Source organism: Protopterus annectens, chromosome 14.part0 (assembly GCF_019279795.1).
Source record: "Protopterus annectens isolate FY-2018-M chromosome 14.part0, PAN1.0, whole genome shotgun sequence".
Classification (NCBI taxonomy): Eukaryota; Metazoa; Chordata; order Ceratodontiformes; family Protopteridae; genus Protopterus; species Protopterus annectens.
The window spans coordinates 658781278-658805796 of record NC_056748.1 but is presented as its reverse complement, the minus strand read 5'-3'; the positions used below and the strand labels follow the sequence as shown (position 1 = coordinate 658805796).

General features: G+C 38.9%; 1 protein-coding gene across 1 annotated transcript in view; it reads left to right on the top strand.

The window, feature by feature from the left end:
* The window catches only part of BICC1 (BicC family RNA binding protein 1), a 1908684-nt gene that overhangs the window by 288184 nt on the left and 1595981 nt on the right, over positions 1-24519 (top strand). The window contains exon 3 of the mRNA XM_044056407.1: positions 15739-15808. Coding sequence (XP_043912342.1) covers positions 15739-15808 — 70 coding nt within the window. The remainder of the gene's footprint in view (positions 1-15738; positions 15809-24519) is intronic.

The window sequence follows — 24519 nt, the reverse complement described above, 5'->3', positions numbered from 1 at the left end:
GGCCAAAATCCTAGAAAAATGCATCCATACACAGATGCTAAAATATCTCCTAGACAGCAACATCCTGTTACCTACTCAGCATGGTTTCAGACCTGCCCATAGTACTTCACAGACACAGTAAACCATCTCAGAAATGAAGGCCTGCAGGTGTCAACTCTTTCTTTTTTTTTTGGATATGTCCAAAGCATTTGACACAGTTTCTCCCACATTCTGCTAAACAAACTAAACCAGTATCACCTATCAAATTCCACTCTTACCTGGTTCCAAAGCTACTTTACTGACTGGTACCAAGCTGTGAAATGGGAAAATTATCTCTCTCCTCAGCTGCCCATAACTATAGGAGTCCCACAGGGTTCTATCTTAGGACCACTACTATTCACAGTCTTCACAAATGACCTCCATACCTCCACACACCATGCATCTGTCATTCAGTATGCAGATGACACTACCTTAATTTGTGCTGCACAAACATTCCCACCCTCCTGCAAACAACTTCAACTGGCATTCTCTGACGTTGAAAACTACCTGACCAAAGCCCAACTTATCCTCAGTCCAAAGAAAACTCAGCTTATGATTATAACCAGTTCTAGCAAAAACACTAACAGTCAATTCACCATCTACTCCTCAAATGCTACTCCATTCGCTCCAGTGGCACAGGTTATTGGGGAATAACCATAGACTCCCACCTAAAATTTGATAGTCATCTCAACTTAACTATTAAAAAAAGTACATGCCAAACTGGGATCACTCTACCGTAGCAAACCATTTCTCATCAACAACACACGATCAGCCATTGCTCCCAACTTCTATCCACCCTACTCTATGCATCTCCCATTCTGACTAATCTCAACAAAACTGAACTAAGCAAAATGGAAGCCTGCTATAACAGAATTACCCGCTTTGTTGCAAATTGGTCATATAGACCTCATCACTGTACTGCTTTGAGACAGCTCTACTGGCTTGAACTGCCCAACCTCCTAACCTACAATCAGCTCTGCTTCTGTTATTCTATCCATTACCTCCCCAATAAGTGTCCTGCCCTCAAAAACCTAGTACAACATCACTTGGCCAAAAGGCCTCTTAGATCATCAAGCAAGTTACTACTAGAAGTCACCAACAGTTACAGTAGCTTTGGAGATGCTCTGTATAATAGTTCAGAAGCTAAAAAATGGAACTCTGTCCCCACTAGCATTCAAAACACATCATCCAAAGCCTCCTTTAAAGACCTCATCAGGCAACATCTCAAGCAAAGTTGGCAGTGCCATGATTGCTCCCCAGGCTAGTAAAAGCGGATAAGGTACACATACTAAACCTAGAGTACTTCATTAAGATTGAAAACTATTCTCACAAACACTGGCTAATCTATAATGTATGTACTTTACCTGTGTACTATGTATGTATACTACCTATGTTCCAAATTTCAGCTGTACACCACAAATCTATTAAGTACCTTTATTTTTAAATATTTTTTTGTTTGTTTTCTCCACTGTAACTGTTGATGTGCTGCATACCAGTGTAAAAAATGTCTCTTGTAATTTGTGTGTGTACTGATCATGTCTAAATGTATCTGTAATTTTTCTATCTGGAGCTTTTCTCCCCAGGCCTCTGCTGAAAAAGGGCCTTTTCGGCTCAGTGAAACACCCCCTGTTAACAAATGTAAAATAAATATAGTAAGTTAACATATAAAACGTAGCCATTGCACTTAGTAATTTAGGTATACATTGTGCATTGATAACAAGTATACTGGTATCTGAAATAATACATCAGTAGTAGGGAGTAGATCTGTCCCTAGTATGGGAGAGATCATCTCAGGTCATTGTGCAATTAGTAATGACTGGTGTTTGATTGTGGTGGAGAGTAGAAAGAGAGGGGGTTGGAGAGGAGGTTATGTTGGAGCATGACGAGGGCATTCCCATTTGGAAGACGGATGAGAGTATAGCTGAGATTTGAAATTGTTATGGTTAGGTAGGTTGCGTAGGTGGGAGGGGAGAGAGTTCCATTGTTTAGCTATGGAGCAGGATAGTAGTTGTTGGCCAGGTGGGCGTGATGGTTTATGGACTTGTAGGAGATTTTGGTTTTCAGATCTGAGTGAGCGTTTAGGTATATAGGGTTTTAAGGATGTAGCAAGAGAAGGGCAGTTAGCAAGTTTAAAGATGAGCTTGTGGGCATTGGCAAGTTGTAGGTATCTCTGGTAGTTGGGGAAGTTCAAGCCATTTGAGGCTGTAAAGGGAGTGGCAGTGGTGGGATGAGTTTTTTGAATTGGTTGCAAACTTGCAGATTTTGTGGTACAGGATTCAAGTTTGGATCATAGGCCAAGGTGGAGACTGGTCATCTGGGGAGCGCCGTACATGAGAGAGAAGGAAGGCTGATGTAAGAATATGTTGGGTTGAGGGGCTTTGGAATCGGTCGTCTGTAGAGAAGACCTATTTTTTGGTGAGTTTTCATGGTTGAGGACTCTATGTGGATATCAAATTTTAGGTCTTCATCAATGATGCTTAGAAGCTTGGTTTTGGGTACAGTTTCCCGGGGGGGGGGGGTATTCTGGCTATGTATGGTGAATGAGGTTTTGTCGATTAGTGGAATTTCTGGTAGAAGAAAAAAATGTTAGTTTTTGCATTTAGAGCTAGATGGTTGGATTGCATCCAGGTTTCTGTTTGGAGAGGGCTAGTTGGGTTTTTGATAGGAGCTCTGAAGGGGAAAAGGCTGAGCAGATGATAGTCTAGTCATCTGCTTATTGGATGACTGAGGATTCTGTGGTGGAAGTTTTGATAAATATGTTAGAGTAGCGGACCAAGAATGGAACCTTGTGGTACGCCGGTGGGTGAGGGTAAGAAGGGGAGAGGTTGATGTTTTCTACTGGAGAATTTGTTGGCAGTCAGACAAGTAGCTGGAAAATCAGGCTATGGTGGTTGGAGAGATGTAAGGTGGAAAGTTGGGATATGAGTAAAGTGTAGGAGATGGTGTCCGAAGGCCTTTGACAGGTCTAGAAACAGCGTAGATATGAATTTGTCAGAGTCACGTTCTAGGCTGATGGTTTTAAGAAAGGAAAAAAGGGCAATCATGGTACTGTGGTCGGGGTGGAGGCCATGTTGGGTAGGGGAAGAGGAGATTTTTTAGGGTTAGGTATGGCAAGAGTTGTGCCTGGATAGTTTCCTCTAGTATTTTAGAAATAGGAAAAAGGATCACAGTAGGCCTTGAAATTGATGGTATCTGTTTTTGCCTCCTTTATAGAGAGGGATGATGTAAGCATGGTGCCAGGTAGATGGGACATAAGATTCTTGTATGGATCTATTTATAAGAATAGATATGGGATAGGAAATGCTGTCTGCAGATAGTTTGTGGAAGGTTGATGGAATATTGTCAAGTGCATAGCAGCAGGATTTGAGTAGAAGTCTTTTTATTGTACTTGTGGGGATGGGAGTTAGGCTGAAGGGGGATGAGGAAGGTAGGTGATTGAGGTGGTGGCTGGGACTTTACGGAAGGTCCTTTAACTTGTTTCTTTTCTGTTTATATATTCGATTTTGTTTACTGGGAAAGTGTGACTATATTAAAGCCCTTTTTCAGCTGAGGCCTGTGGAGAAAAGCTCCACAAATGTACAAAGGTGCAAAATAGCAAAAAGTAATACAAGTGATGCATGCACAATGTAATATCTATTCAGTGAAACAAAAGTTATATACATATATGGGGTCTATATTAGAAGACCAAAAGTTTTTTAAAATCGCAAATGCTCTAGAGTGAAAATGCCGGACCTCAAAATCATTGTTGTGTGTGGCTGTGCTCCCCACACCCCCCAGCTAAATATATATTCCAACTCCGAGATCGCACTACAGTGAGGAAAGGGCAAATATTCCGATCTTCACTGTACTGCGATCTCAAAAAAAAAAGCACTTCGAGGTCCGGCGTTTTTGCTCTTTAGAGCGTTCACAATTTTAAGCTTTCAGTCTTCTAATACAGACCCACGTGTATACACACAATTTGAAGCAGAGAACTGAGAAGTTCAGGCTTTCAGTTAAATTTGTGAGTAATACGGTTGCAAGATTTGATTGTAACTATTCAGTTGAGAAGTAGCAAGGAGTTACTGGCTGTCATAGTTCAGCTCAGAGTGAAATGAGGAGTACTAGTTGAGAGGAAAAAGTGAGAAGATACTAATCAGAGGGTTTGATGCAGTGACCTCTATTTTTGCCACCCTATTGGCCCACAGTGTCCTCAGGAAGTGTAGAAATTGCATTATTCTCAACAGTAGCAAATTCTTAACAGAAATAATGCAATAAGAGGAGCAAATAGTTAGTTTGGAGGAATCCCTCTCATATAAAACCATGTGCAGTGAACATCATTCACTCACATTCTCAATAAAAATCACATTAAAATGCCATGTACTGAGGCTATTAAAAATCTCTAACAAAACCTCCTAGAGTTATATTCTTAGCAACAAATCTCCAAATCTTCTTTCTCCCAGCCTTAAACTCCTAAACACACTATTGACAAAAATGTCTTTGTGATTGGTAACTTCAATTGTTGAGTATAGATATTTGCAACTCGCAGTGCTGGACAAGCATAAGCTTACAGTCTGCTGTCTTTTGGGTGCCATGTACTCTGAAATTTTAAGAGTCCTAAAAATTCTTTCCTTGGACAGATGACAGACGTTGTGTTGATCCAGAATGGAGTGAATGGCCTGAGGTGCAGAACCCAGGTAGATGTATCAGATGTTTTCATATATGTGGCAAATGGACATAGGATTCTGGTCCTTAGAATCTTTCATCAAAACGATGTCAAGGTACAAAGAAAAGGAAATAGATTTCAGCAATTGGCTAAATAGCTGATCTCATTCTAGACAAATCCAGCACGTGTCCGCATGTGATGAGGATACTTGATGGCACATCTTGCTTTGCCTGTGCCTTTCTTTCAAAGGCTTTTGCATACTGGCTTACCCATAGAGCTTTTAAGTGCAATCCATTTAGTAGACATTGCAGTGTAACAATTTCATCATACCCCAGATGTAGATCACATTAAGGTAGCTGTTTTCAAAACCAGAAAGTCGTTAACAAATTGCTTGATCTTAAGATTGTATCTGGAGAGAATATCTGTGTTTAATTATTGAGACTTAATTTAAATGTTTAGAAAGTACTCGGACTATACCTAGCTTTTATGTCTGCCATGCCTTCAGGCCTGATCGTAACTGTAATGGCATCTCCATGTTTGTCAAGGATCTTGTCAGCTCTAGACACCTTCTAAAAACCAGAAAAACAGAGCTTGTATATATACAAAAGACCATAACTAAGGCAGACTGCCAATGTATAGCCTACTGCAGGATAACTCCATGCCTCAGACAATCTTGGTAGATTCTTGAAAGTATATGAAGAACCCCCTATTAGCACAAACTCCATTATTGTGGCTGCCTACATACTATACCTCCAATGCATGGTTTGCTCAGAAAATCTTTTGATTTAATTAATATAAAATTCTATGGAGCAGATGGTTAAACTCAACAGAGGACATAATGTTCTAGAACTTGGCATCAGGTATATAACCTCAGCATGTATTGTTACCCCTGGTCTGTACTTTCCAGTTAAAGCAGACCGATGCACTTGTAACAATTTACTTCAAAATCTCCATAGCCTCTGAAACCAGCAATTTAACCTCATAGAATTGTATGGCAAAATCTCAAAATTCATCTATGACTGCACCAGCCCAGATGACTCAGCAGTCAGCTTCTCAAAGGAGTTCTATGTCTGCTTAATTAAATGTATAAAGTTAACAGTTCTGATCAACAAACTGGAAAATTCAAAAGCAAACCACCATGGTGGTATACCAACAAATTTTATAACCAGAGAAAGTTAAACAGCAGATCCAAATTCCTCTTAATGAAGGTAATGTAAACATTGCAAAGGAACTGAAAATTGTAGTAAAGCAACCAGTGAATTTAGCTGGCTTCTGAAGGCAAGTATAACTACAAGTCTTTAGCTCTGTTATAAAACTAAAGAACAGTACACAACAATGTTCAGAATGTTTCCTAAAGGAAACAGGAGTATAAAGGATAGGTCCAGATAAAATCACTTCAGCAAGCAGATCTAGGAGACTGTCTCTTGGATACCCTGCCTGTGGGAGGAATAAAGACACCTTGCTGAAGTTTCCAGTAGTTTATTCAGTTAAGTAGTTAGATGAACAAGTGTTCTAATCTAAATGACATTAAAGCTCAAGAATCGGCTTGTAAGACACTTTTCTCCAGCCGAGAGATGGGCCTTGTTCCCCAGATGTCTCCCTGTATTCTCTCTAGAGAGAATGAACTATGCATGGCCTTGGTCTTGACCTTAGATCCTCCTTTGCCTTTGCTGTTTGAGTGACTCTGTTGTGACAATATGTTTCTTGAACCACTCAGTGTTTCTCTCTCTCTGGCTCTGTTCCTCAGAAATCTGTTGTAGACCAAATGTCAGGCATATCCACTGCAGCCATTTTTTTCACTTCTCTCCTCTTTGGACAGGGAGAAACCACTCTTAGCATCAGAGGAGAGAGGGGATGATGTTCCTTTGTGAGGCCATTCTAATAAACTTGATTCCTGGGGAAAAGACCTTTTCTTTAGGCTGCTCTTTTTGTGAGGTTTCCCCTGAAGAAGCATGAACATAGGCATTTTTCTTCATCTGTGTCCAGTTCAGCCAGGACAGATGTGCACTGGCAGGGTGTTGCTAAAGGTTTAAAGTCTTTGAGTCATTACATTCTGAGTCTTACCTTCATTTAAAAAAGAAAAGATTTCCCTCTTTTTCAGATTGATTCTTGGGCTTACAGACAGGAATACGATTTAGAGTATTTCTATCCCACAAAAATAGGGAATCTGACTCTTCAGATTCCCCTCTGATGAGTTGTCTTTTTTTTAGATGCTGGTAAAACTCCTGTGGCAGTAGTAAGAACAAAAAAACTATTACAATTCCAGCAAAAATGTTACAATTTGCTACAGGTGTTTTTTCTTCATCGTGAAGCTGTTGCCTTGATTTGGTCCCTCTTAGAAGGGTACCTGCTTCACAACCAGTAGTTTGTGACAGTCCACCACCTGCTCCCAGAAATTCTATAGCTAAATTGTGTAAGTTATACAAGTTTCCCCAGACCCATAGCTTCCCGTTTTCAAATCCTAGTTCATACTGTGCAGTAAGTTCTCTGTCAAAGCCATCTTCTGCCAAACATCTTATGACTCCTAACCCTGTTCATTCGACAAGGATTAAAAAGCCGTTCATAGGTTTGGGAAGAATGTTTATACTACTGCTACTTAACCTTCAGAACAGTGAATCATTAGGCTCGCATGTCTGTTTCTGCTGGCTTCCTTTGACAGTATGAGAAAGTTAATTTTTGACCTTCCTTCAGTGATTCAGATTGTCATCTCTGAATTACCTTAATTTCTTCTGTTCCTTTAGCGATTCAGATTGTCATCTCTCAATTACCTTAATTTCTTCTGTGCCTTTAGCAATTGAACACTCCAAATGTACCATAAGAACGTTTCAATGTTTCTAGAGCAGTTGCCACTAGGTCAGTGAAAACATTGCCTCCCTGTGTTCTCAGAATTTTATCCAGAGGAGCATTTCAAGTGCTCAGCTTTCATGTCATCAGATAGAGGTATTATTTGGCCATTCCTCTGAGATCCACAAAAGATTTAATGAAAGTGGAAAGTTAATTTAAATGTGTACCCAGGTTTTTAACAAACTTTCCTTCTTGTTCAGTATCCTTTTGTAGGAAACGGAATAAGCAATCACAACAGAACACAGAGAAACAGTCTTTCAGAAAATAGCAGTGAGTTTCAAAAGCAAAGGATTCTCCCAAAACCGACAACTTTAAAAATCAGATTGACTGTTGAGTCTGTTTTCTTTCTCTCCTCGGCAACCCAACATTTCCCAAAGTCTAGATCTTCACTTTTCCGTGTGACACCAGATAACTTAATGCATGAGTTCTGAAAATCATTCAAAAGGGCTATAAGTGGCCATGGGAGTCCTTCCTGTCCAAGGGATCAGTCTTCACATATTCACACAAACACCTTTATTTCCTACTGTTTTAGGTCAAATGATGTCTCAAGGGTTGATGGATCCTGTTTCTCCAGACCAAATAAAGGATTTTACTTGAATATTTCTGGTGCCAAAGAAGGAACACTGAGACCTGTTGTAGGCCTATGTTTTCCAAACCTTAACATCAAGATTCCAGAATGTTATATAGTCTGTATTACACCTCATTCCAGTTTTCCAGTAACTCTAGATTTAAAAAGATGCTTATCACATTCCAATTCTCAAAAGATTTCAGGCATTTTTTTAAATTTCTGTCTGGTTTATATTTAATTAAGTTTTCTATTTTAGTTTTGAGTTTGCTTCAGCCATCTAAATATGGAAGTATGTGAATGCCCTGTAACATTAATTGATCTTTCAATGTTTAGATGGATTTCTTATATTTGCACACTTTTTTCAAGATCTGCCTAGAATCTCTCTATTGGATAAGGAACATTTTTCTCAAACTGAGTTTTTAAGTGAACTTACAGAAATTCTCTCATTCCTTCTCCTGGATTAGTTGTTTTTTATGGTGTCACCTATATACATTTCTGATGTTATTTCTTTCTCGAGACAAAGTGGAATTTTGTAAAGAAAAGTTTCTGATATTTTCCATCCAGACTCTGACAACTGCCAGGGAATACCCCAGCATTCTAGGTTTCATGGCTTCAACATTTCTTTAGTCAGACTTCACATGAACATTCAGTGGTTCATCATATCAAGTTGGATCCAACACCAGCACCCTCTATCCTTTCAGTTCTCGGTACTAGGGTTTGTAAAAGAAAGATACTCAGGTGGTTAAATCAGTTGTCCCATAACCTAGGTATGTGTTTTTTCTTTTCCAGATCCTACTCAGTCTGTAACCACAGGTGCCACAGACTTGGCTTGGAAAGCTGTATCCAAAGAGGTGAAAGTCCAGGGTCTGTGGAACAAGCGGGACCAATTTAAAGACACAAATGTCAAAGAAATGATGGCACTAAAATGCTCATCTCAAAAATGATCTCATCTCAAAAATGATCTTTATATTCTGATGTGGTACATAAATAGGGAAGAACCTGTCCCTGCCCCTTTTTACAGACTAGCTGTGATTGCCTAGGAACTAGCAGCTCAGCACATTGTCACTGTAGGCTACTTGCATCTCATCAGAGCAGAGTGCTGTAGCAGACAAACCGAGCAAGATCAGAACCGACTTCCATGAGTGGAAGTTGCACCTAGGGTCTTTATAAGAATTGACGGAATGCTTCAGGTTGGTTTGCCTCCATTTATAACAGTTAAGGAAATTCTGGTCCAGAACTCCTTGCACAAATGCTTGAAATGCAAGATGTCTTTTCATTCCCAAGGATGTGGATGTTCCTGTATGCCTTTCCTCTGAAAAATATGTTTCTTTTAAAGATTCAGAAGTATTCTCCAGAAGTGAGTTGATGGCCACTGTTTGTGCCATAAGGGAGTTTTCTCTTCTCAGAATTGCCAAAGGCAATTGCCATAAGCTTCCTCACAATTAACTTATTCACTCAGTACAAGTTTTCATTGATCCACCCCAACCTTCAGTTACATCAACTCACTGCCTGGATGATGCATTTTAAATAGTTCTTTACCCATTTTTTGAGAATACGCAAAAGGTGTTAAAGGAGGTTAAGAAACCAGCTGGTGGAAAAATTGTATTTGGCTAACTGGAAAGGGTTTTCTAGTGTTTACCAAGATGACTGCACTGGAGAAGTTTGCTTTCCTTGTGGTTGATTTGAGGTTCTTGTATTGGAAAAAGTGTTGCTCATTGCTTTGACATATGCAAGGGGAGGGTATTTGAGTTGGAAACTTTTATGGTGATTAAACCCTGTCTTATCTTTCACAAAGATGGGGTAACTTTGAGGACAACCTGAAGATGGGTGTTAGCAAGCCATTGATGGTCATGAGACTAATTTGCCTTGGAAATGGTGTTAATTAGTTTTGAAATTGCATTGGTCACTGGATTTTTTTTCCAGATAGTAATTTTATTTTATGCATTTTAAATAGTTCTTTTGGATCTTTCCAAGGCATTCGATATGGTTGATCACCAGCTTTTAATCCACACCCTGCAAACATTCTGTCTAGATACTAGAGCCCTTCAATGGTTTCAATCCTATCTGAATGGTCGACAGCAGGCTGTCCTCTGGCAGAACAAACTCTCTAACCTTCTACCTAACACCCTTGGAGAGTACCACAAAGTCTATACTAGGGCCCTTGCTGTTCTCCATCTTCATTAACTACCTTTATACTGTCATCCCAAAAGTCAGCTGTATCCAATATGCTGATGACTCTACTCTCATTTGCTCAGCCACATCTCCAGTAGAGTTATGGTCAGCTACCCAGACCACCTTTAATACGATAGAAAACTGGCTTTCTGAACATTGTCTGATCCTAAATCCAAAAAAAACTAAAATGCTGTTATTTTCACCAACACGTAGGTCTACCGCTTTCACCTTTATCATAAAATCAAATGATGGCACAATAATCTCCCCTGACCCCTCTACAAAACTATTAGGTGTCATCATAGACAATAATCTAAAATTTGACCTACATGTTAACCAAACTATCAAAACCATCGATAAAAAAACTAGGGTCACTTTACAGAATAAAAGCCTTCCTAACCCCTCCAGCTAAAATTGCCATAGCTCGCTCTCACCTTCTTTCAACCCTTCTGTATGCATCCCGTCTACTCTCGAATTTAAACAAGACTGTCCTTAACAAACTCTCAATTTGCTACAACCACATTGCCAGGTTTGCCACTGGGCTGCCTTTTAGGACACATCATTGCAGCAATATAAATCGGCTTGGGTGGCTTGAACTACCCAGCCTAATCCAGTATAACCAACTGATTATGGCCTATAAAATCCTCTATAATCCGGACAATACTCCTGCACTTAAAAATATTATCACCCCCCTATAACAATCGTAGACCACTTCGATCCTCTAACAAACTACTAATTCAGACTAGCAAAATTAATAACACAGCCTGTGATTCTCTCTTTGCAAACTCTGTAAGTAGATCCTGGAACTCTCTTCCAGCTGATATTACCTTACTTTTCACCTTAGGTCAATTTAAAACTAGACTCAAACAACATTTGTCACTTAACTGGCTATGTCAATGTATCAAGCCTGGCTAACTCTCTAGAATGTGTAAAAATCTGCTAACTTGCGCTCAGGATTAACTGTAACATGTGGAACTTGTTTAACTTGCTTACTTATGTAATCTCTGTAAATAGTCTGTAATATGTAATGCTGTATCTGCTTACCCTTGGAGCTTTTCTCCCCGGGCCTCTGCTGAAAATGGATATGCATCCAGTCGGACTATCCCGGTCAACAAATGTAAAATAAAAAATAAAATAAATAATTGGGATTTGAGGCTGAGCTCTAGTGGTTTTCCACACAATGTTTGACACTTGAGAGGTATAATGCCCACCTATGGCGTGTAAATGGTCATCCAGAGTTTTTGCAGTAAGATTAATTTAATCAGTTGACCCTTTTCGTTTGTGGGATATAGCGCTTTTAGTGTGGGATTCCATGGCGTATAACATTACAGTATTCTGGGATAACATGTGCATCTTTCTCCGTGTACCAGATGTCTGCTTTCTTGGGTGATGTAATGTTAATGCAGTGCATGCTAGCTTTGCTTACATTCTGCATTTTTGTGTTCATATAAAATGAATTACCATGGCACTAGAGTATGTTTGTATATATGATCGTATCAATAGTTTCTTAATGCAGTTTTGGTTGACAGTCGCGATATCAATGAAAATGCACTAAAGCACATCTCTCAATCACCAGAATGGACTTAATGTTTCCAGTGGAGGTGGCGGCAGGCCAGTGTCGCGGTGCCTGTTTTCCAGTTGAATTGCATTTCAGTAGGTTTTAGACATTCCATGCTTCCAGCAAAACCCATTTGGCAAAAGCTAGTAAAGCCCTATAATGTATCCATATTACCGTAATGCAAGTCAGGTCAGCATAAACTGCATTAGTATGAGGGAAATGTGCATTATCACTTCTGCAATTTACAGGCATGGGACACCTGAACAGTGTGCTAAACTGTCCCAGAAAGTTGAGCTCATCTGGCCGGTGGGAAATGGCAACAGTTCTCCTTTTAATTCCTCCAAAACTTGGAGTAGTGTAGAGCAAGACTTTGGAAACCAACCCATAAGTGATTCTTAAGTGAGAATGTATTTCACTGAAATTGTCAGTGGGAGAAAATGTAAATTTGAACACCTGGAATGATGACCACAAGCACCACTTGTAGGAGGAGCTTTGGCACTTAATGTTACTAGCTTTGTGGTCACCCAACTTTGGCAAAGGTTAATCATTTTCAGTAATATATAGTCCTACTTTCAACATATGGTCATTTAGTTTACAGGTAGCAAAGTGAGAAGTATCTCACATTAAGAGTTTGTGTATTAGTTCTTTGCTGGAGTGCCTTATGTGTGGAGTCTGTATATTATCCTTGTTTTCACATGGATTTCTTCCCACAACCCAAAGACCTGCATTAGGTGGATTGGCATTGTTAGGTGCAGTACACCAACTGTATGCATACAGTTCCAGTAACATAACTTAAGAAGCTGGTACCAGTCTGTATTCCCTTGGTATATTCCTAAATCACGGTTCTTTGGGGGGTTACATGTGCTCTGTGCATGGAGTAGTGTGATGATGCGGTGGAATAAGAGTGTGGGGAAAGTTCTGCTCTGAAGTGTAGTGCAAGTTAGCGTTGCACCGTTGATTGTGGTGATCATGATTTCTGTACATCTTTTATGAAGTCTGTTCACCATCATTAATCCCTGTATGTACTCATTTTCTATCCACCATAAGATGGTATTTTAGTTACCACATTTCTTTTGGTAAGATACCTTTCCTTAGAGAATGGGCAAAAACTAATGCATTAAATCCTGATTGGAGAATGAATGTTCGCCAGCAGGGTGTTAACGTACAGGTAATGCCTGTTGAAAAGCGAGTTTGCTTCTTCATGGCAGCATATTAAGCTGCTGTTTACCATTATTTTATGCTTGCAAAGCTTTTCCTGTTTAGTGTGTGTAAAATTAAAATGCATACATAATGTTAAAAATAGAAAAATGCATGCATGGAAGTAGAAGACATCGAGATTGAGTGTTGGCTACAGTTACATGCCTCTTATCCTTTTAGTTTAATAAGTCTGAACAAAGTCTAAAATGGGAGAAAGATACAAAAATAGGGGCAGATTTCAAATATTGCTGTTATAAATCTAGAAAGTTGCTAGAATAACAGGATCTTTTGGCCTGTGTTTTCTGAAGGAGATGAAATAAGAAACTCAGATGTAAGTTATTTATTGATTTCAACCCACAGTGATTTGGCAGCAAAACAAAAATGTTATGAGGGACAGAAAAAAAAAAAAAAAAAATCAAAAACCTGGAATTCTACCAAAATCTGTAACATTTGAGAGGTATGCAGGTATTAAACTCTTTTAAAGGGCGGCAGTGTTACCTGTGTTTAACCATGTATGTTTTAAAAGTACTCTCTTTCGAAATGTGTATGCCCGTGTAGGCAAATATTTGCTAAACTAATATTTTGTATGCAAAATACATCCTCCAACAACAGTTACATATACTACAGCAAGTTTGAAACATTGGGCAGATACTTTTATATCAAAACTATTAAAAAAAAAAAAAAAAAAAAAAAGTAGCAATTGGAAAAAAAAAAGTCAACGCGTCTTCCTCATAGCAACAGCTTTTGCATTTCTAGAGTGAGAAGGTCTGAATAATTTGGCAGATGTTATATTTCTTTTGACATTGGGTTGTCTTTAGTTATCTTTTAAGGTGAGTGTACTTAATACGCAACTACATTATCCATGTTCTGTACACATCTATTGCCACTGATTGTCATACATCCACTTCAGATCTCAGTATTTATACAGTTTATGCATATACTGTGTTGTAAATACCTTGGACTATATGAATGCAATTTTAAAAATGCTCTGATACCTTTCTGCCTGTGTCTTGAATGTATGTTAACGCTGCATATGATTCATAATGTCTATTCCTTTAAAATTATTTTTTAATGAATGAGCTTTCATTAAAATTTTTCAGTCAAATTCCTAATCAGCACGTACAAATGTAAACAACTTTTCACTTGGGAAAATTTGTCAGTAATAGAAAGCAGTAAGCCAAAATTCCTTTGTATGTGCCCTCCTTGCCCTCCTCAGGCCAGTGTGGAGTAATGTTGATTTCTGGAAGCATAATCTGTGTAAGGAAGTAAGTGCTGTAAGAGTTGTTCTGAGTGGGGTCTCTGAGCTAATAAAATTGTATGAGAAGTCTAACAGAAGTCTCATGGGGGTAAGTTTATATAATGCAAGACTTTCACACAAGGGTGTAATCCAAACATTCAGAAACATTGCAACTTTTTCAGGCTGTATTGTGCCTAAAACTTTCAAGTGATGCTTCTAACAAGCGGTACATTACTTGGTCACAGAGAGGATTGCAGATCTAAAGTTGTGTGTACTTATTAAATGTTGGGGTTTGAAGGATGTGTCCATTTTTTTAAATGCCATGTGGATTGGTAGCAGTAAAAGAGTTTGTATGCAAAATGGTATTTTTTGCTACACCACTGCTTGCACATGGGTGGGGGGTGATGCACCAAAAAGTTCAGGTATTTAAAATGAGTAAATGTTTTTGTTCATTTTTGCCACTTATTGCCTGTTAGCTGTTTGGACTACCTTGGGATCATGTAGTTTTAGCAAATAACTGTTTCAGTTAATTCTAGTCTGTAGGGGCACATGCATTAAAATGCTTCTGTAAGTAATTTTTGTTGAAACTCTAACTTGAATGATTTCACTGTGTCTTTGCCAAGGCATGGCTTAGAAAGAGAGGAACACTTTTCAGTGTTGGAACCCTTTGCTCTTTCTCCACTATTGTGTTACCTTGGAGTAAGTGTGGGTGTGACGGGAGAAGCCCCTTCCCTAAGGAGGGGTGTGGGGAGCATAGCCCCCCTACATAGTTTGTATATATATATATATATATATATATATATATATATATATATATTAAGTTTAGAAAAGAGTAATTTATTGGAATTGCAAGTATCCATGTATATAGTTCAAAATATTTTAAAAAGTTGGGGCCGGTGCCCCCCACACCCCCCTTACTATATATACTAACTCCATGGTCACACAACAGTGGGGAAAAAGGCCATAAATAACTTTCAGTGAGTTGTGCTTTCAGTGAATTGCGCACAGTCAAATGTGCTTTCAGTGAATTGCGCACAGTCAAATGTGCGTGAATAGTCCTAGACATATATATATATATATATATATATATATATATATATATATATATATATATATATATATATATATATATATATATATATATATATATATATATATATATAAAATGTGTGGTGGATAAAAAAATAGTTTATATTCTAAGTGGTCTTTAAATGCCGTTGCTGTTTGAGTCCTATACTCATGGTAGAATTCTGCTTTCTTTTTTCTGAACCTGTGATCCCCTGCTTATTTCTTATTGAAGGTGAAAAACTCTTCCGGAGTTCAATGGCAGTACCCTAGTAGCATGGTGATGCTATCTTTCAGTTGTAGAACTGAAACTGGCAGCACACTGGTGTTAGTATTATTTTGAACCAGGATGTAATAAAATATTTTGCAGCTTGATTCGTGTGCTAAAAACTTTTTGAAGTGGGCATTAACGATATTATTTTTTCTGTCTACTTTAACAGATTATGGAGGAGACGAATACTCAAATTGCTTGGCCATCAAAACTGAAGATTGGTGCAAAGTCCAAAAAAGGTACATCTGAGTTTTGGAGTATCTGTTTTGGTTGCTATGTGTTGCTTGGCTAAGACATATTGAGTGCTTTTTATGTAGAGGAGTCATTACAACTTTGAAAAGCCTGCTTCTGGTGAATCTTGGCTTTGAGACCTACGGAAATTGTGCTGAAAATGTTTTAAATTGATTTTAGGAGCAACTTTTACATATATTTTCCATGATGCAGTGAAATGGCTTGTAAATGCTCCATATTTGTCTGTTTTACCAGGATTTTATGACTGTGCCATTCTGCAACTATTAAGGACTTTTTTTTTAAACTGTCTCTTGTTTGTACACATAAATTGATAGCTATGTTTGTTAGCCCGAGTTAGAAGCAAAGTTCAGTGAATTCGTTATACTACTGTTGCCACTGTTATTGCCCCTTGGGTCCCAACTGATAGTCATTTGGTTATTTTAAACATTCACTAGTGTGCTTTGACTGTTGTAATCTGATCAATTTCAAGACACAACATAAACTTCTTGTTAAGTGATGCTGTCATATGCAGAAAAAGTTGCAACCAGTGGCATCATAGATGCTTGAATGGTGGTGGTTGACCACTACATTACAAAATAATTTTTCTGTTTTGTTTTAATTTTCATGTGTAACATACATACATAGTTCCACAGGTGATTTGTATAACTGGTTTAATTTAATTTGTACACGTATTCCCTGAGATTATGGATGGATTATGCTACCACGTTTGGTTAAATCCTTTATGTGCTTTGAGGCACCTGTGCATGTATTTTTGGAAAGTCTGCATAACATTTTTAATAGTTACCTGGCCTAGAGTACTAGTCAAAATACCACCTTTTTGGTGCAATTTTATTTGCATTGTTTGCATACTGCTCTCAAGTTTTCTTGCAGCTCCTTTTGTATTCGCATTTGATGAGAAGGTAACTTTTGACATTGATTATTTGATTATGCAGTGTAACTACATTTCATTTTAAACTCCTGCTCTCAGTGATATTTTTAGATGTCCAATATCATATAAAAGCATTTGCTCATGAAATTACCTGCTGTTGATCAGAATATTTATTTTGTGAATGTGAGCCTTTTGAAATTGGTTTGAAACTCTTGACATGCACACTTTTCTGATGTTTAAAGAAAACTTGAAAAAGTTTTTAGCTTGGTTTATTAGTTTACAAATAACACAATGTATAATCTATTTTGTTTTAGTAATTTCACATAATAGGCGAAGGTCATACTCGTGTTTACGGTGTTACAGCTGGTGTGCAGTTATGGGTGCTGCATGTACAGTTTGTCTTCATGACTTTCTGGTACAGTCCTACATGGCAGTTAAAAGATTTAACTGAGAAAGGCCACCCATCAACTTAATGCTAATAAACTACACAGTCCAAGCAGTGGTCCCATATTGTAAGGGTTAAAGCCCATCCCGCACCTCAGACAATCTGTCTGAATAGCAGCACTGTTGCTGAAGGGGTTGCAAGGGATGGATGGTAGTGAACAACCGACACTGGTTCACTCATCTTTTTGGGGCAGCTTAACCTTGCAGCAATAAAGCACTGTTGAGCCTGGTGAGCTCTGTGCTGTTTAGTTGTGAGATTACACATGACTAGGCAGATACGCATCTCCCAAGGGGAGTGGTTGTGAAGTTCTAAAGGCTGGCCTGGGTTGGTGGGAGTTGGGGCACTCTCCTCAGCAGCTGTATGATGGTACACTGGTGTCTTCAATCTCCTGTCTAGTCCTGGAAATTGAACAAGTTGATACTGAGGCTAAGGCACATCCAGTAGACAAAGGGAACCAGAAGAAAAGCTGGTGACATAGTTAATTTATTGATGTATAACATAAGCATTGTTTGCAGAATTTTATAAAAGAACATTTTGAATAAATGCAGTGTTTTAGTTTTGATGTAGATGTGGTTGCATTTTAAGAAGTAAGATATAAATCTGAACAACATGGATAACAGATATGGACGGAATGCTTGTTCATTGTAATCCATGTCATTTAATGAATATAACAGAAGTGTAGCTCAGCTCTCTTATTATACAGATTCGTAAATTATTACAAGGCCACTGAGTCTCATGACCATTCTTGCCTTGCTAGTACTGTCCCTTGGGCATCACCCGCTTTCCACACTGGTCAGTTCTGAAGTAAATTTCTGGATATCCATAGAATCATCTTGTTTGATTAAAGGATGATAAATTGTACTGCTTAACATTCAAGGAATATTTAGAGGAATGTTTTGAAAACGGTAGAGTTGTAACATTTAGGTTTTAGTTAACAGTTTTGAGAAGAGAGGTTCTTTGTAATTTATAAATGAACACAAGTAGACCACTTCAGTCCCATTCCCTTTTTCCATAAGTACAGAGTTGCTCATTGTTAGTATTGTATCTTTTGGGTCATTAAAATGTATGTTTGGAACTGTGAGCCACTTCAAAGTGTCATCAGTTGCTTAAAACACTTAAAAAAAAAAAAAAAAAAAAAAAAAAAAAAAAAAAAAAAAAACTGCTCAGGTTAGCACTCAGTGAAGAAGAAACACCAACTACACAGTAGAACGAAGTGTTCTTGCATCCAAAAATACAAATCCAACAAACTCCAATGAAACGTAAAGTATACAGACATGGCCAGTGTTGTAAAACCCAAGCAGTTTAATAAAAACAACAGATAAAACAAATACAGAATGGATAAGCACTTTCACGGCCAAGAAACTGCGCTTCTTGAGATCCTAAAATACATTGCAATAATCACTTCCATTCATGTAACATAGTAACCAATAGTAAAACACCGAAGACCTCATGTGATATTAAAAAAAAAAAGCATTGGCGAATAGTGTACAGCACAAACTAACCAATCTGCTAGAAGGGTTGTGGATGCAACATATTTCATTCCTACTTCTGTAAAACGCATGATGTAGGTATCTATATGCAACTTAACCAACCAAATCACCTGAAAGGAGGGTATGATTTCAAATATGGTTTTATTGGTACATTTTTGTTCAGACCATGCCCATGCACGGACCAAAACAATCCATTTTAACCATTCCCATTTGGTTCTGTTAATGATGTTCCCTAACCTAAGAGTAGTTTGTGTAATTTGTAACACCAGAAAGATGACTGAATGTGTATTGGCACAACTCAAAATGTGCTTAGCCAAGGCATTGTTAACATTAGAAGTTCTAATATCATATAGGTGTTCCCAAACATGCTGTTTCAAAACAGTGGTTTGTCTTTCCAACATAAAAACACGAGCATGCACTACACCTTGCTAGATACACTAAATCCCTTGTGGTGCAGTCTGCTAAAAATGAAAAAGTATAGACTCTCCCTGTACTTGGAGGAGTAAATGTACTTGCATTGCTATCAATGTAGTTGCAATACCTACAAGATCTACAATTGTAAGTCCCTGCCCAATGAGATCATTGCACAGCTTGAATGTTAGGGTTTTGCTTATAACAAGTAAATGCTTCAAGGAGTTCATGTTTTTAAACCAATCTCTGTTCTGGACCAAATAAATCTTTAATTCTGTCATCCACTAACAAAATATTTTGTCTCGAGGACTTAAGGACACAGAGTGATCTAGCCTTTGACCATCGTTTCTACAGTGGTGAGGAAATCATTGTATGCTGCTCAACTTATAAGCAAAGGAATGGCATCCAAGTCCAATAAAATTCTTGTTCTACTGTATTTGGCATTCATCAGACTTGTCATTGAGTACAATGCCCCCTTTGGTATGTACCTAACCAGGCATATCCAACAATTGGAACTTCCACAGAGGTTCCTCATTAAAAGAATAGAGGGCGCAAGTACAATGTCCTATGCAGACTGCCTCAAAACCCTATCCCTGTATTCTGTCTCCTACAGGCTTTTGAGGGGAAATCTATGCCTGGCATACAGGGCATTGTCAGACCCCGGTCTAATGGATCTCCTGCATATCTACAAATAGCACCAGAATTACCCGTTCTAAAGACTTAAATCTTGCCTGTGATATAAATGGGTCCTGCTGGAGAGAGAGAGCGGTATATATCCCAAAGACTACCATGTTTTTGGAACGGGCTCCTTATCCATGTGAAGCAGAGTTCCTCCCCAACACAATTCAAGTGCAACTTGAACAATTGGATGGGAAACCAGAAACTCATCCCTGGTTTGGCACCTATGTCTCTAATGGGCACAGGTAACCTGTAAGTGGTTCATCTCCAAAACCTCTGCTTAAACTTATCAAGGGTATCAGAACTTGTCAGAGATTTGGGATGCATGGCTAGGCTTAAAAAGGCCCTTGTGATCGCCAGCCTAGTAAACACCTATGAACCTGTAAATGTAAAAATATTGATGAAAACTCACCAGGTGTCTGTGTTCCAGTTCCTTCTTGACCAAATTATAAAGCTTAGTCAAAGGTGCAAAAAATAGTCTTGCCAGTGCAACTCTATCATCTTCCAAAATTTAAATATGGTAGCCAATACTACAGATAGGATTACTGTAATCCAGTTGAATATAATATCTTCTAATGTAATGCCTAGAGGTGGGGTATGCAATAACTAAAAATGAAGAACACGGTCTTGCGGTGTTATGGTTCATGTTGCCCATTTAATCTTATTCAGTGTCCATTCCAATTACATGCTTGTATAGTTAGCTTGGAACATAACACATCAACACCTAGATTCAGTGACTTCTGGTATTTCTAAAATTATTCTGAGGAAAATGCCATATGTAAATAAGTTTCTTACAGGAAAACTGTAAGATGTGTAACCAAATATTGCTATCTGCATAGCATAGACATGCAAAACCTGTTTCAACTCCATATCCAAAAGCTTGCAGTGCAGTAGTTTGTCCTGTGTACACCTTACTAGCATAGTAGGGTTCTGTTGCATATCTATAACAACTGTCTGTTCCTAGGTGTGTGGTTATAGGTTCCATCTCCCTTTACCATTCTTTATCAAGGCAGCCCATTAGTTTTCCCTGATTAATGACTGAGGTTGAAAATATTGCCACAGGGGGCATTCTGTATATTAGTGTCCCCTTGTTGTATTACCTGTAAGAGATTAATGCTGGATTCTTCAATGTGACAAATATATATGACATAAAGTATTCCTCCTCTTGTCCTATTCTCATTCTCTCTCATTTTTTAAGGCAGTCACTTGTCTTCTCACTGCCAGTTACTTCAAGCTACAGTTTGTGTTTTTACAAAACACAGCAATGCATTGCACATGTACCAATGAACCCTTTGACTACATTTTACTTTCCTTTTTCAGCTTGCAAAAGACCAGTAAAGTAGTAAATGTAAGTTAACTGCTGTATGTCTTTATCATTTTTTGGTCACTGGGCTAGCAGTCCTTGTTAAATTACTTGTTAGCAAGGCTTGCTTCTTTTTCTCCGTTAATTGTTTGTAAAAGCTGCATCTTTGCATGCTAAGGCAATGTTCGTGATTGTCCCTGTCCCACTTTAATATTTTAATTATTGTTAGCCAATTTAATTTGGGGTAGGAATGAGTCTGCATGTCCCCAAATAATAAGTAAGCGTTTTAGTCCATAATTAGCAACGTAGATGATTTTAAATGGGTCTGTGTACCAGTACATATGCTGACGTCAACTGCATAGACAGACTGCCTTCTGCTAGCCCGCTTCACTCCCCTCCCAACCCCACATACAGAAATGAGGGCAGTCTTCTTTATTCACTTTTCCTTGACTTTTCCAAAGTATTTGACAGTGTCCCACCAAAAGCTCCTCTCTGAACTTGCAACAGTAGATGTCATTTACCCCTCCTCCTGGTTTTGGTTATTTTTGCAATTGCCAGCAGGCAACAGAACCTTTCAACATTTGAACCAATATCTGTAGGGTGCTCCCCAAGGGTCAATACTCGTCTCTCTTCTTGTTTGATATTTTTATAAATGAGCAACTTACTGCTATAGTACTTGCCAATCTAGTCCAATACGCCAGTGGTTCAGCCCGTGTCTGCTCAACCATGATGTTTAACAAAATTACAGGAAATGGCTCAAAATCTTTCATTGACATTGAAGTATGGCTAAAAAAATATAACTTGCTGCTTAATGCCAAAAAAAACAACTTGTGCTGTTTACTCTAAAATAACACCTTAAACAGAAACTCTCAATTTGATGTTGCCAGTTTTCATTTCTTCCTCAACAAATGGGTTCGGATCCAACTCTGCCACTTTTTATAGCTTGTGGATACTGATAACTCTTGTGCGCCTCCCTTACCATAATGCTTTAGTCCTCTAGCCATACCTCTGATCTCATTTACTGCATTCGCGTACGGACGTGGTTGCTGTCCGCTCTCAAGCTTTAATGTTTTTGTGAGTAAAGTAGTATATTTATAATTATCCTTTCTAGTCACATTATATAAAATATTTCTCCCTTATCCTTTCTACACTTGTCCATGTTGTTTAGCATTTCCATTGTTGGTACTCTTTTTCTCTTTCCTTTTAATCCGTACCCTTATGGTAACTTCAATTACCATGGTTGGTAATTGTTCACTTTCTTTCCTTTACATTTAAAAAGAAAAAAGTTTTTCCTTTATTAGTGCTGTAGTTTTCACTGGAATGGCTGAGAAACCTTCAGGATTTAAAAAGTGTAAGACCTATGGCCACAAAATCCCTTTTTCAGATGCACACAATTCTTGTGTACTGTTTGGGCCTGGCTCATTTGAGTCTTGCAGTATATGTAAGGCCTTTACTTTTAGGGTGTACTAAGGTCCGTGTATTAAACGTATTTTGAAAGGTTTACTTTCAACAACCTTTTTTGAGACTGGAGCTCAAACCTCAAGAAGCCTTTAAGAAAATTGAGAAAAGGAGACCAAAAAACATCCTTTGGACCATTCCAGATCCTCTTCTCCAAGCTCAGATCCTACTATTGAACGACCTCTCAAGATGTCTAAACGATTGGATCCAATTTCATTGGATTTAAACGCTAATCCCTCAGATCCGACTGCTTCTGATATCTGATCTACATCTTCAGATCTGAGACACTTGGAGCTGAAAAAGCTTCTTTGGACCCAATATACATTGTCTCCAGATCCCATTCCTTCCCATCTTCCATTGCCTTTCCTAAAGAGAAATCACCATTCTAGGACCCCTTCAGTTGCTTTCTCTTGTTCTTCCAGGAGTCTGACAGAAGCAGATGTGGCTAGAATGATAAGATTTCTTTCAACAAAAAATTCAGATGGGAGTTCTCCCAGCTCCTACCCCATTGGGTCCGGAAATCTTTACTAGTACTACTCCACTTATTATGGCACCTTGTCCAATCCAACCTTTGGTTTCAGAGCTCTTGGATCCAAGACTTCCAGATCCATCCAGGTTGGATCCGAAGATTTGTTGCATCTTCCACTCCAGTACCTTCTGAGTGGGCTGGCTCTAAGTGTGTCAGAGCCGGATGACTCTTAGGCAGTAGTGTCATTGCTGGATCTGAGGTGGTGGAGTCAACTCCAAAGTTGTCGGAGCTGTCTCTGTCCCTCGGACCCCTCTCATTGGACAGCTAAGCTCCAAGCTCTGCCCCCGGTTGTCTGCCTTTGGGTCGGATTGAGCCGATGGTTTGGAAGTACGTCTTCTTGGCACAGCCTACCTTCTTCTTTGCAGGGCATTCTACTTTTGAGGCAGTGGAGAGAGTTTTCTGTATCCCTAGACAAAGGATGACCCCTTCCCAATCTTGTGTGTTTGGGCTGGCTGTCCCTGTGCAGTAGAGTGGGGCTCAAGACACAATATCTCCAGACTACGCAGCAGGGTATACTCGTATCTTTTGATACTTCTCTGTAACATCCCACCTAAGAAGTCCCTTGGAAGAGAAAGTGCAAGAGGAGGCACTTAGACTCTCCTCAAGAGTCTGTCACAGAAGAAACTGATTTTGATGAGGGGGAAAGTTCCCCAAAGATCACCACCTGATGACATCTCCTTTGGAGACATTCTGAAGATCCTCAAAGGGGTGGGTGGTCTACCAATAAACCCTTTCCAAGGGTCATTTGTATTCCTGGAAGCCTTTGGGTCTGGCCCATCTACCTCCTGGGTGACTGCTCGTCGATGAGCTCATTGATTTGAACTCTAGGTGGGTGTGGAAGGAATCAGGCAATGTTGAGCAGATTCTTAAGAGACTAGACAGGATTCTGGGACCACCTAAAGGTAAGGAATTTTGGAGTAATAGTACCATTAGAAGCCATGGTCATAGTGGTGGCCATAAGAAAGGAACTCTAAGCACAGAGTTGTTCTGTTCTCCCTCTTAACAGGGAGTCAAGGATGTTGGACAGATTTCGGAAGTGTATACATTAAGGTCGCTGAATTATTCGGCACACTTCACCAGACTTCAGAGAGATTTGATTAAAGAATTCTCCAAATAACTCTCCAGGGCCATTACTTCTGAGGTAGAGACCTGTGTTGCCTCACAGTTGGCTACCCTACAGTCTATTTCAAATTTGTCAGAGGCTCATTTCACAAACAGCTGAAAGTACCTCAAGGGTGGCGTGTTCAGGTATTTCCATTAGGAGGCATATTTGGATGTGCCTGCATAATTTCATAGATTCCTTCGTCCTCCATCAGTGCTCCCTTTGGAAGTTATTTGTTTGGCCCCAAAGTTAGACACTATCCAGGTTGTGAGCAGGCATCTGCTGATAAAAGCACAGGACCATACTCCAAATGTGTTCTCACCGTGGAATTACCATCAATCACAGCAAACCTCCGCTAGAACCATCTTAAGTATTAGAGTGCATAGGGGCCTTGTTCAGTACGATCACAGTGAA